The sequence below is a fragment of the Bison bison genome, unplaced genomic scaffold (genome assembly GCF_000754665.1).
Source record: "Bison bison bison isolate TAMUID 2011002044 unplaced genomic scaffold, Bison_UMD1.0 scf7180017864466, whole genome shotgun sequence".
Lineage (NCBI taxonomy): Eukaryota > Metazoa > Chordata > Mammalia > Artiodactyla > Bovidae > Bison > Bison bison.
This window is the reverse complement of record NW_011495027.1, coordinates 6,940,596-6,954,576: the sequence shown is the minus strand read 5'-3', so window position 1 is coordinate 6,954,576 and position 13,981 is coordinate 6,940,596. Positions and strand designations below refer to the sequence as shown.

The 13,981-nt window shown below is 40.7% G+C and overlaps 1 protein-coding gene across 1 annotated transcript in view; it reads left to right on the top strand.

The window, feature by feature from the left end:
- Window positions 1-343: 343 nt before the first annotated feature.
- LOC105003302 (guanylate-binding protein 4-like) overlaps window positions 344-13,981 on the top strand; it is a 20,549-nt gene continuing 6,911 nt past the window's right edge. The window contains 5 exon segments of the mRNA XM_010860358.1: window positions 344-649; window positions 7,540-7,627; window positions 8,024-8,151; window positions 11,098-11,207; window positions 11,411-11,607. Coding sequence (XP_010858660.1) covers window positions 452-649; window positions 7,540-7,627; window positions 8,024-8,151; window positions 11,098-11,207; window positions 11,411-11,607 — 721 coding nt within the window. The 5' untranslated portion in view covers window positions 344-451.

Here is a 13,981-nt window from a genome sequence, read left to right as displayed (position 1 = left end):
CTCAGCTGGTAAAGAATCTGCCCTCAATGCAGGAGACATGGTTTCAATCCCTGGGTTAAGAAGATCCCCTGGAGAAGGGAAAGGCTACCCACTCCAGTATTCTGGCCTGGAGAATTCCATGGACTGTATATTCCATGGGTCACAAAGAGCTGGACACGCCTGAGCAACTTTCATGCCACTTTGTTTTTTCTCTTTTTATCAACTCAACCCATAACAGGATGGGTGTAACACCCTGCTCCATTTTCAGTTTCAAAATAGATGTGTTTTCTCAAAACCAAACACAGGAGGGGCTCAGGAAACAAGCGAGGACAGCTGAGAAATTGTTTCCTGACTGCAGAATACACACAAAGTACACTCCTAAAATTTACTTATACGTACTTTCTTGTTGACTAGAAAGAGCAATAAGTCCCCCAGCACAGTGCCCACACTTTGGGAGGGGAGGCAGGAGAGTATGGAGGGAGTGAAGGACAAGCAGCCTGCAAGGAGCTTTCCTCCTGCCACTCGGTATCTCGGTTTGGACCTGAGGCAGCTGGCAGGTAACAGCCTGTGCACCATGTCCTGGATGGATGCTCCTCCTCCAGCATCCATCCAGGAGTGCAGAAAGGAGCCCACCACGGAATACAGAGGTGTGCATCCTAACTCTTCTGAGGTAAGGGGGCTGAAGTCCTTCCTAGAACTGCATGACCCAACACCTACCTCTTCACAGAGGCACTGGTTGGGGCTGTTTCCCCTGCCCCTACCCCCCCGACTCTGACTGAGTCCTGACTTTACGTTGCTGGGCATTGAAAAAACTAGAGAGAGTGGAAGTCCCATAATATACAGATTATGTAAACTCTAAGAGATAAACACGATTATTTTTGTATTAAAAATATTTAACAATCCATGGGGGAAGGATGGGAAGAAGGGATAGTTAAGGAGTTTGGGACTGACATGTACTCAATGCAATATTGAAAATGGCTAACCAATGAGGTCCTACTGTATGGCACATGGAACTCTCCTCAGCATTACGAGGCAGCCTAGATGGGATGGAAGTTTGTGGAAGAATATGTATGACAGAGTTCCTTTGCTGTCCACCTGAAACTATCACAACATTGTTAATCAGCTGTACTCCAATATAAAATAAAAAGTTTTTTAAAAAAATTAAATATTCCACATACTATTAAACTGTATTATATGGAATAATTCAATCTTAGTCTCATTAACCAACTGTAAATAATAGCTTTAAGGTCTAATCGTGTTGATTTATCATGCACTGCTTTTAATACCTTTCCCATATAAGAACTGCCTCATAATAACTTTTGGTATTTCCTGAAAATACAAAGATTAGAGTACTTTTAACCATCACTTCAGATAACTCTCCTGAACAGTAGCCTTTGGAAAACGTTAGTCATCTGCCGTGTAGTATCATTATTTCATTCTATTTGGTTAGTTTTAAAGTGAAAAGTTTCTTGGTTTGGGTACCTCAGTATACTTTGAATTTTAAAAAATACATTGCAAACTCATGGACTCTTACACAAAACTTTATCACTATTTAATCTCAGAAAGAAAGTCTACAATTCCTCTTGCTTATGACTGCTCACCTTAAAAATTAAACAGCTATTTTTCAAGTAAAAGTGGATTTATTCAGGAATAGCAGAGGAATTGTAATTCAGAAGTAGCAAGTTACAGGAAAGCCATGGGCAAATCTCACAAAGAAAGAATATTATTTTATTGAGAAAAGAAAGGAGTTGGGAAAGATTATTTTGAAAACAAGTCCATTAGTAAAAAAAAATAAGAGGTCGGGGTGATGACCCATCCTCATTGGCTGAATTGCTGGGGGAGACAATTCTTCTAGGAGATGCAGTGTACATCTTTTCCTGTTGGGGACTGTCATTGATGATTCCCTTGTTGAAGGTTTTGTCCTTGGGGTCTATATTTGACAGTTTTCCTTATAACTTACCTCCAGTTGTACTGCATGCGAGCTCTTCTTTCTGGCATACTGACTCCATTTGAGTGAAGTTTCCCCTTATTAAGTTTCACATAACACAGAAGTAAAAGATCATTTTGTTCTCCCATCTCTGCTGCCAATCTACTATAGGAAAAAAAAAAAAAAGGATACATGTAGAGAGGAATTCTGCTGAAAAAAATTCATGTTTTTTTTTTTAAAGGTTTTAGATACCTTGATTATTTACAACTTACTGGAAGCGCTAACAGATTATTACATTTTCTAATATGTTCATCGTTGAAACAGTACATTAATGCAGGAAATTTTCTTAAAATTTTCTGAGACCCTATATGTTATCAACTGTACAGCAATGAATCAGGCAGGAATTATTCTTTTTCCTACAACATTGATAGAAAATGGAGGCTTCCAAAGTTAAGTTCCTTTTACAAGGTCTCAACAGCAAACAAGTCACGTGAACCCTCTTATTGAACCCTGGCAGCCCAACTCCAGAACTTGCACTTGGACTTGGCCAGGCAGCTCTGAGCTCCTCCAGCCTGACTCTCCCCCATCACCATCCTCCCTCTCAGCTGTCCCCACTGGATCTCCCCAGCCTGCTCATCTTCCTCTTGGGATGTGTCCTCCCACTTGCTTGCAACCAGGGAGGGAAGTGTCACTGTTTCAGGCCAGAGCCAATCCTCCTCTTTCATTCAGAAATTATCTTCCCCTTCTTCAGAGGACTCAACTGTAAAGCAATACTTACATTGGATTTACTATGAACCAGCATAATGTTAAGAATAGTGTAAGTATTATGAGGTATTTAATTCTCCTAATGACCCTAACAACAGACTGATTTTTACTTTTAGCGTCACCAGTTTATAGCAGAGAAACATAAGGCACAGATAAATTAATCTTCCCAGTTGTCACATGGTTAATAAAGTATGGGAACATGTACATACTGCTTAACATGGTCTGTGAGAAAAGAAACAATGGGACTGTCAAAGCCCTCAGAGTGCTGTTTGTCCCTTGAGATCATGAAACACCTGATCATTGTGACAAAATCATTTTAAGCAGAGCCTGGCCCAAATGTGAGACTCTGACACACCTAGGCAGACCTTTAAACACCCTGGCTGCTTGCATCTCTTCCCTATCAGCTTAAGTAATAAGAAAAGTCTTATAATTTCAGCTAATAAATTAATTCGTACAAGCACAACTTTGAGTAGCCACATTAAAGGTCTATCCTTTTGTGTTTGAAAGAGAGCTATGTTCTTTATCTCAATTTTTTTCCCACACTCGCTCTTCCAGCTTGTTCCAGATCCCACTGATTCCCTGCATCCATCTGTCTTCATCAAATCATTGATTACATTCATTTTCCTTACTTGGCACGGTCTTCCCTGGCTACTGACTTCATAAATTCAACCCCCAGTGCTCTATAGGCCATTCCTTTATCCTTTCCTTCTGATCTCTTCCCATCCCCTAATATACACATATATGTTTTGTTTGGGGTCGTGGTGGGGGGCGGTTTCCCTGGTAACTCAGTGGTAAAGAATCTGCCTGCCAAGCAGGAAACGTGGGTTTGATTCCTGGGTCAGGAAGTTTCCCCTGGAGAACAAAATGGCAACCCACTCCAGTATTCTTGCCTGGGAATCCCGTACATGGAAAAGCCTGGCAGGTTACTGTACATGGCGTTGGACAAGATTTAGCGACAAAACAACAACAACAACAATTTTGGTTTTACTTTATTATCTGTCTCCTCTAGAATAGAGCTCCATGATGCTGAGATTTGTCTCCATGTTGTTCACTGTTTGTTTCTGAGCCCCTAGAACTGTGTCCAGCACATGGTAGTTCCTCAATAAATATTTGTGCAATTACTGAGTGACCAAATCATTTGGAATTCCAGAAACGGTGTCTGGTCACTCCTCATCCCCTTCATATCCCATCTGCCTCTCAGATCAGATCAGATCAGTCGCTCAGTCGTGTCCGACTCTTTGCGACCCCATGAACCTCAGCATGCCAGGCCTCCCTGTCCATCACCAACTCCTGGAGTTCACCCAGACTCATGTCCATCGAGTCAGTGATGCCATCCAGCCATCTCATCCTCTGTCGTCCCTTTCTCCTCCTGCCCCCAATCCCTCCCAGCATCAGAGTCTGCCTCTAATACCCCCTAAATGCTTGTGTTCTTAAGTCTTCATCATCAGTGCTTTGTGTTCTCATTGTATTCACTGCATGCCTCCCATGGACAGGTTGCTTTCGGGTTCATTAAGGATCCATGAGGAAATGTACATAATTCACGTGTACAGGCCTAGGCACACTAGGCTAAATACTTACCTTTAAACCCCAGAGCACTGAAGATTCTCGAGCAGATATCTCAGCCTGTGGTGGTGGTGGCCATCACAGGGCTCTATCAGACGGGGAAGTCCTACCTGATGAACCGCCTGGCAGGACAGAACCATGGTGAGTGTTGTTCAAGACCTTTTACTTGGAAGCAGTGATAACACAGTCTGCTGATCCTCCTCCTCTAGGATCATGTTACTGAAGAGCCTAACTCCCTACTGAAGAAAACGCCTAATTCTCACCTCCGAATTTATAACTTCAAACCCATCCCTCCACAATGTTAACTCTTTTATCCAGTAATTGAGAATTCCCAACGTCATCCAAAAATCTACCTCATTCGTCCTGATCCTATCCATTGCCAACTGCTCAGGAGTTCATCTTCAACAATCATTCCCTTCCCTTCTCCTTCTCCATGTTTGCCCTAAACCACAGGGACATTTCAGGTAGCACACAAATTTTGTTCAACATGTTCTGTTTTTTAAAAAGGATAGAAGGAAGTACAGACAGATGAATCTCTGTAAAACCCATATCTCAATGGGGCTACCACCCACCTTTTACTTCATTTAATTTGCTTATTTCCAATTTGGTAAATTATACTTTCGTTTTCTCTTTTTCCTACTATCAGCTATAACACATACAGAATGGTGCATAAAATATACACATATAAATACTATAAAATTGATAAACATAATGTAATCATCTGTCTAATCACTACTGAGATCAAAAAATAATACTTCAACACCCAAAATCCCAAGTTATGTCCTCTCACACCTTCATTAGACTTCACCAGTGTTCTGATTTTCATGGGGTATTCTTTCACTCTTCCTTTTAAAAAATTGCTTCATATTATGTTTCTCCATTTGTAAAACATGAAGTGAAAGTTGCTCAGTCGTGTCCACCTCTTTGCAACCCCATGGAATATACAGTCTCTCCTTTCTCCAGGGGACCTTCCCAAGCCAGGGATCAAACCCATGTCTCCCACATTGCAGGTGGATTCTTTACCAGCTGAGCCACACCCAGGTTGTAAAACATAGCTTGAACTTAATACAAGGGGAACTAAAGTGTGCCAATCACTGGGGTCTTGCTTCTTTTGCTCAACAAGAAGTTTATAAGGTTCATCTAGTTTGTCATATTGACTGTAATTTATTTTTGTTCACTACTTTATAATATGCTATTGACAAAGGATAGAAGAATTCACTCGTTGATGAACACTGTTATTATCTGTAGTTTACCTTTTATGGATTCTGCTGTGGTGAATATTCTTGTATCTATCCTGGTGCACATGTACACTAGCTACCCCTGTGTGATATACTCAGAAGTGTAGCTGCTGGGTCATAGAGTCCATATATTTTCAGGCATTCAGGACAATATCAAACAGTTTTTGAAGTTTTATATGCAATTTTTGTGCTTATTAGCAGTAACTGGAATTCTCCACATCATTAAAAAAATCTAGTAAAAGACTTATTTTAACTTCCGCTAATCTGGTGTCTATAGAGTTGCATGTTATTTGCCTCACTACAAACATATTAATTTACTCTTTACATTTCCAATTTCATGAAATCTTTCTTTTTCTACCGAGTTGCTTGCTTGGTTCTTATTGATTTTAGGGCCAGTCTGCCAATGTCTTGGATATTGCTGTCTAAGAAAACTACACACCATTTCTTTCCTAATGCCTTCTTATGTGGCTCAGTGTCTCAGCATGATTAGGGAGTAGAACCTCAGCCAACTAAAATCTAAGAATCTTAGCTATTTCTCAATGTCTCTCTCAGACTCTGTCTCTTATCTCTCTTACTTTATTTTCTTCCTTTCTTCCTCTTTTTGCTTTGCAATCTCCCATTGGCCTCAAATAAAAATATTTTATATTTGCTTTTCTTTTAGAGAAACTCCTGACAACTAGTCAGGGGAGGACTGGTTTCTCTGTCAGGCTATATTACTTAATATGTCATTTTTGAGTGATTAAAGATTTGAAAACTGTGAGAAAGGTCATCAGTCAAAGTGTTTGAACAATCAAGGTGTTTCAACAACATTCTTTTTATTCTATTTGAGATAACATCAGGTAATAAGGAGGTGAATGGCATCACTGATACAATGGACATGAACTTGGGCAAACTCCAGGAGTTGGTGAGGGACAGGGAAGCCTGGCTTGCTGCAATCCATGATGTTGTGATGAGTCAGACTTGACTGAGCAACTGAACAACAAATTCTGTTACTAAGGAAATCCCTCACTTAGTTATGTTTTAAAGAACTTGAATTGTGACTCTACCACTCCAGTTGTATGACAAGAAGACAAAAACCAAAAATGAAACAAAATTGGTGCCCAGTCAAAGTCCACGAGCAGAAGCAAGTCACTGCACTCTGCCCTTGTGGTGACTTCTTTGTCTGTCCTTGACCTCACATAACTGACAGCGATGATCCCCAGTTATACCTTGTCTTTTCTCCCTGTTGGAAATGGGAGCTTATATTTCTCTGTATTAATTGGCAAACAGTGAAAAGCCATCACGATGTTGAAGAGTGCAGATCACCTCAGGTGTTATATCCTCTCTGAACAGAACACACAGGATATGATCATTGAACGGCCTGAGCCATGCTGAACCATGCTCCACTAGGGATATCATCATATCCATTTCTAGTCTCATTGAAGGGACCATGGGCATCTGGTGGGCACTTAAAATCTTGCACTATAGATAAGATTCACTGCCTGCAGTTTTTAGGCATATACCTCACATAATCTCCCTCTGGGCCTCCCTGGTGTCTCAGCGGTAAACAATCTGCCTGCAATGCAGCAACCATGCGAGACTCAAGTTAGATCCCTGGGTGAGGGAGATGAACTGGAGGAAGAAATGCAGCCCACTCCAGTATTCCTGCCTGGGAAATCCATGGCCAGAGGAGCCTGGTGGGCTACAGACTGAGCACACACACAATCTCCCTCAGTTGTTTTAAGACTCTAGAAAGAAGGGCAAACAATTCTCATGGGTCTTTTCTGATTCACTGCTGTAATATCAGCAACCTCGGGTCAATGAATGAAGAATTCGTCATTTCTTGAAGAGGAGAACAGAAATGAGGAAAATACAGGGAGGAAGGGAAGGAAAAACAAATCTATCAAGAGTGTTATATCAGTCTAAGTCCTGAAAGGACATATGGAAGTCACTTAAGGGGTAAATCAAGATGTTTAATGAAGAAACAATCACAAAGGAACAAGCAGAGCAAAAGGAATCAATGAAGGATGTAGAAGCAGTCAGAGGGTGGCAGGAACAATGGTCATGTAGCCTTTGTATCTTCTGTAGTGTGAAGAAGCAAGCAATGAATGGATTCCAGAATGTGACAAACACCAGAGCTACTGGATGGAGCTAAACAAAAGGAGATGTGGTCAAGGTAGAGGAACAGAGGTGCTGGGACAACGTGGCTCACGAGGGTGGAAGCCAGGGGAACAGGAGGCTTACTCCTGATCTCCTACTGGTACTGGTGGGACTCCATCAGAAAGTGGAAGATATGGGAGCTCTTCAATATCAGATAACTAGAAATGTTAACAGAGTTTACACTGACCTCTTAATGTGATACAGTATGAGCCATTAATGTTAGAAGGTGAATAAGGGACATTAAATATTTCTTGGGAAGGTCCTGAGTATGTGTAGCACTTGTCCTTGCTGAAATGGAAACACCTGTCCCCAACCCAGGCACTCACATTCCAACCATTTTACCCAAAGCAACCCCTGGCTAGCCTGAACTCTCTGGTCTTACTGTGCGTTGCTTCCTCCTCTTTCTGTGCAGGTTTCTGTCTGGGCTCCACAGTGCAGTCTGAAACCAAGGGAATCTGGATGTGGTGTGTGCCCCACCCCTCCAAGGAGAACCACACCCTGGTCCTTCTGGACACTGAGGGTCTGGGTGATATGGAAAAGGTGAGGCAGGGAATCTTCTTTATTCCTTACTCTACTTACATTTCAATTTCCCACCTCAGTTCAATTTTTATGACATGTCCCAATCAAATTATGCAAAGCAAACTATGAATGATGAGGCTAAAAAAACTTTGCTTGAATTTATTCTATAATAAATTCAATAGTTTGGTTATTATAGATAGATCTTATTTTCAGCACTGAGACAAAAAACGTGCTGTGCTGTTGCTTAGTTGCTCAGTTGTGATGGATTCTTTGCAACCACATGGACTGTAGCCCACCAGGCTCCTCTGTCCATGGGGATTCTCCAGGCAAGAATACTGGAGTGGGTTGCCATGACCTCCTCCAGGGGAGACGAAAGATACCAGTTAATAAATATTTATTGGGCATATGAATCCCAGGGCTTTGTGTTGAATGCAACAGGTATCAGAGTGATGAAGCTAAAGGCCCAGAGCTCAGTTGGGGAGGTAAGAAATATGCAGTGTTATGAGCACCCAGAACCATGTTTACACAAAGTGATAACCTACACCAGTTGTTAGTTTGGGAAGTCTGGTGAAAGCTAGACTGGTGGAAGCCTGGCTATAGTCAGAAGACGATAATCAGTCTTCCACCAGTTATAATGGTGGAAGACTATAGTTATAGTCCAGTAGAAGCTATAACCCATGGGAACAATGGGCTTTACTAGTTGAGAGCTGTGGAGTTGATGGGGTTGTAAGTAGAAACCATGAAATAGAGTTTCTCTGAGTAAAAATCTATATTATTAAAAAAAATATTTAATAAAATAACATTTTTAAAAATAAATAAAATTTAAAAGTCTATTTAACAAAAATCTATTTTATATATATATTTTTAAATCTCCAAAAAAGCTCCTTCTATACCAGGAACATTTTATTACAAGGCTCTGGGCATTGTCAGTGAACTCTTAACTGAAAAGCTTTGTAAATGGGATAATTTTAGATATTTTGACTTTATAGTGTTAGTTACAATCAGTTTTTTCCTCCTTATTTGTATTAATCTGCATCTAAATTAAATGTAGGAGCATTGAAACTTGGGTTTCATCACTGCAGAAAAGAGTTGGGACATGAATTCATGAATTCTGAATTATAAATCAAAATTTAACTTATTCAGTAGTCATGTCAGTGTCAACCCAAGTTGCTCTATGATTCATAATTGATTGTACTTTGCATAATCTGCTTCCTTCACCTAACCTCATTTGCCATAAGCCTACGCACAACAAACTGCACACTGATAATAGCAGAACCATTTGCTGGTCTCACTATCTGTAATGTATCTGGTTGAAAAAAGTGAAAGTGTTAGTCACTCAGTCGTGTCCAACTCTTTGTAACCCCATAGACTGTAGCCAGCCAGGCTCCCCTGTCCACAGAATTCTCCAGGCAGGAATACTGGAGTGGGTAGCCATTCCCTTTTCCAGGGGATCTTCTGGACCTAGTAATCAAACCCAGGTCTCCTGTATTGCAGGAAGATTCTTTACTGTCTGAGCCACCAGGGAAGCCCAGAATTATGGAGTGGGCAGTATACATATAAATCAGTTCCAAAGTCACTCATGACTTGTTATGAATATCATTTTCCACCTCATTATCTACTACTACATGGGTAACACCACTTCAGCCAAATAAAATAACCTGGTAATACCTCTGCTGCTTCTGCTGCTAAGTCGCTTCAGTCATGGCCGACTCTGTGCGACCCTATAGACGGCAGCCCACCAGGCTCTGCTGTCCCTTGGATTCTCCAGGCAAGAACACTGGAGTGGGTTGCCATTTCCTTCTTCAGTGCATGGAAGTGAAAAGTAAAAGTGAAGTCGCTCAGTTGTGTCTGACTTTTCGCGACCTAATGGACTGCAGCCCACCAGGCTCCCCTGTCCATGGGATTCTCCAAGCAAGAGTACTGGAGTGGGGTGCCATCACCTTTTCCGGGTAATACCTCTATATAACCACAGTTTCTGGCAATCATGATCAGCTTCTGTGGGTCTTTCCACTTGCATGGTTCCTGAAGTGACTGAAGTGAAAGCCCTCAGTCATGTCTGACTTTTGCGACCCCATAGACTATAAAGTCCATGGAATTCTCCAAGCCAGCATACTGGACTGGGTAGCCTTTCCCTTCTCCAGGGGATCTTCGAAACCCAGGGATCAAACCCAGGTCTCCCGCATTCTAGGAAGATTCTTTACTATCCCACACTGCCGGCAAATTCTTCACCAACTGAGCCATCAGGGAAGCCCTACAGCTTCACAAATCCACTTTCTGTCAATTCTTTAATGCCCAGTTCTTTTCAACTTCATGTCATCACATCACTGTAAGACACAATCACTCCTGGCTCTGAATGCACAGTTTTGTTTTGTTTTTTTCTGTCTTTGTGGTATTACTCCTTTGTCTATTACAGTAACACATTTGCTTCCACACTGAGTTGTTTATCATCTTGGATAAATAGGTATGTTCCCATATATATCTGACCCTCCAGAAAGCCATCTCTCTAGGGTAGGGATTATTATGTGGAACTTTATATTCAAGTAAGCAAATGAGTGTCTCCTGTTATCTAGATGAACAGTTAGTAGTTGAATTTAATTGATTAGTATTTCTATTCCTAATATCCATCATGATCTAGAAAATGTTGCAAAGGAATCATTGTCCACTTTCTACTGGAAAACATCTATGTTCCAGGTGCTCTAGTAAACATTCAAACATATATATGATGTCATTCACTTCTGCTAATAGCTAATCACACAAAAGAGCTTAGATGGGTCAATATCAACACCAGAAAGATTTGCATTTTGTCCATGGGGTCGCAAAGAGTTGGACACGACTGAGCCACTGAACTGAACTGAGATGAAAATTTATGTTGCTTGCCTTCCTATCGAGTTACAGTCTGCTGTTACAGCAAATGAACAATTGAATGAGAGCATGAGTAGTGTCTTCACCCTGTAATGTACTTTCTAGGGTGACTCCAAAAATGACTCATGGATCTTTGCCCTGGCCGTGCTCCTGAGCAGTACCTGTATCTACAACAGCATGGGCACCATCAACCACCAGGCCCTGGAACAGCTGCAGTATCCTTCCAGAGCTGAACTAGCACATTTCATTGAGTTTATGGGAATAGCAGCTGACACCGTTTCTCCTATTCCATGACTCCATTCTGTTGACGGATGAGATTGCAAAATGGGGCAAAAGGGAATATTTGTAAAACTTGCTTTGGGGTATGATCTGGAAATTTTGTTGGAGAGTGCTTCTTTTTCCTTACCTAAGATCCCAGCTACGTGACTGAATTAACAGAGCTGATCAGAATCAAATCATCTCCCATCTCTGATGATGTAGAGGACTCAGTCGAGTTTGTGAGATTCTTTCCAGACTTTGTCTGGACTGTGCGGGATTTCATACTGGAGCTGGAGTTTGATGGAAACCCCATCACTGAAGATGAGTACCTGGAGAATGCCTTGAAACTGATTCCAGGTATCAGAGCAGGGGCAAGGTGGTAGAAAGCTCAGTAGAAAGTGGGATCAAGAGCCCTGATAGTCAGCACTTGATGTCACTCTTAATTTGGGGTTGGAATGAGGTCATGCTAATGGTGCCTGGTGAACGACTGGTGGGTGGATTCAGACATTGTTGTTACTGGAAGAACTTCAGAGACCAGAGCATAAGTTCGCTGAGGAAATTTAGAATCTAGTATTAAACGAACAATTTTAGAAAAATTTATATCATGAAGAAAAAGTCTCACATATTGTATTAAATATTAAGTGCCTCTTTTTTCCTGTTTGAGAAAAATAACCCATCAAATTGAAATTGGTAGATGTAGAATCATAAGGTAAATAAAAGGATTAGTTTGTGAAATATTGATACATTTCACAGAGTGTTTTTTATTGCCCTATATAGATATATTCTTAATAGACAAACTATTTATACTCTAATTCGTTCAAAAGAAAAGCATTGCTACATCCTTCCATTGAGACTATCAGACTTCAGAGGCTTTCTCACAACATCATACTCTTCATTCTAGAGACTTACACCATATGTACATGCATGCTCGTGTGCTCAGTTGCTCAGTCATGTTTGACTCTTTTAGACTCTATGGACTATAGCCCGCCAGGCCCCTGTGTCCTCGAGATTTTCCAGGCAAGAATAGTGGAGTGGGTTGCCATTTCCTCCTCTGGGGATTCTCCCTCCCCAGGGATTGAACTCACATTTCCCGTGTCTCCTGCACTGGCGGATGGATTCTTTATGACTGAGCCATATATAACCTCTCTTACATGGTATATGTCATATTCATATACTAAGTTGTTTACTCAAATTATATTTAGCAGAGAGAATAATAGGTGGTACCTAAAAGCAATATTGATTGTGTTTAATAATATACTTACCCTTTCAATAAATATTTACTGAACTGATGATATATGCCCCAAATCCCTCTCTATGATACTGTCACATCCAATAGAAAGTGTTGCAGAGGACTGATGGAGTGTCCTCATTTCCTTTAGGCCAATCTAACCATGAGATTGTGTATGCTAAAGTAATCTCAAAACATATTTATAGAATATGCATTTTTATTTGATTTTATAAAGCTTTTCTTTCCTGTATATCATTTGTGCCCAATGTGATTTCTTTCCCAGATATATTGTGAATATCCTTATTTCCACCATTACTTTTCATGTCTGAAATGGAGATTGTAACATCAAACTAGTGTTTTTGACAGTTATTTGGATTGGCTTAACTTTCAAGAAGCACCTAATAAATAATTGATCCAGTGCACACTATGCAATGGCTGAGGAAAACAAACATTTCTTCAGTTGGTATAAGCATTTCTTTTTCCTCCCCAGAAGTATTTCCTTCAATCTTGGCTCAGTATAAAAATAGAGTTTCTATGGTAGATAACTTTAACTTATTTAACTTTATTTTGGGGGGCTCCAAAATCACTGTAGATGGTGATTGCAGCCATGAAATTAAAAGACACTTAATCCACAATGGAGTATTACTCAGCCATTAAAAAGAATACATTTGAATCAATTCTAATGAGGTGGATGGAACTGGAGCCTATTATACAGAGTGAAGTAAGCCAGAAAGAAAAACACCAATGCAGTATACTAATGCATATATATGGAATTTAGAAAAATGGTAACAATAACCCTGTATACGAGACAGCAAAAGAGACACTGATGTATAGAACAGTCTTTTGGACTCTGTGGGAGAGGGAGAGGGTGGGATGATTTGGGAGAATGGCATTGAAATATGTGTAATATCATATACGAAACGAGTCACCAGTCCAGCTTCGAGGCATGATACTGGATGCTTGGGGCTGGTGCACTGGGATGACCCAGAGGGATGGTATGGGGAGGGAGGAGGGAGGAGGGTTCAGGATGGGGAACACATGTATACCTGGGGCAGATTCATTTTGATATATGGTGAAACCAATACAATATTGTACAGTTAAATAAAATAAAATTTAAAAAAAATGATGGCAAGATGTAGAAATTTTCAAAGGAAAAAAAAAAAGACGCTTACTCCTTGGAAGGAAAGTTATGACCAACCTAGATAGCATATTCAAAAGCAGAGACATTACTTTGCCAACAAAGGTCCGTCTAGTCAAGGCTATGGTTTTTCCAGTGGTCATGTATGGATGTGAGAGTTGGACTGTGAAGAAAGCTGAGCACCAAAGAATTGATGCTTTTGAACTGTGGGTTGGAGACTCTCAAAGATATCCAACGACTCCATTCTAAAGGAGATTGGTCCTGGGTGTTCTTTGGAAGGAATGATGCTAAAGCTGAAACTCCAGTACTTTGGCCACCACATGCGAAGAGTTGACTCATTGGAAAAGATTCTGATGCTGGGAGGG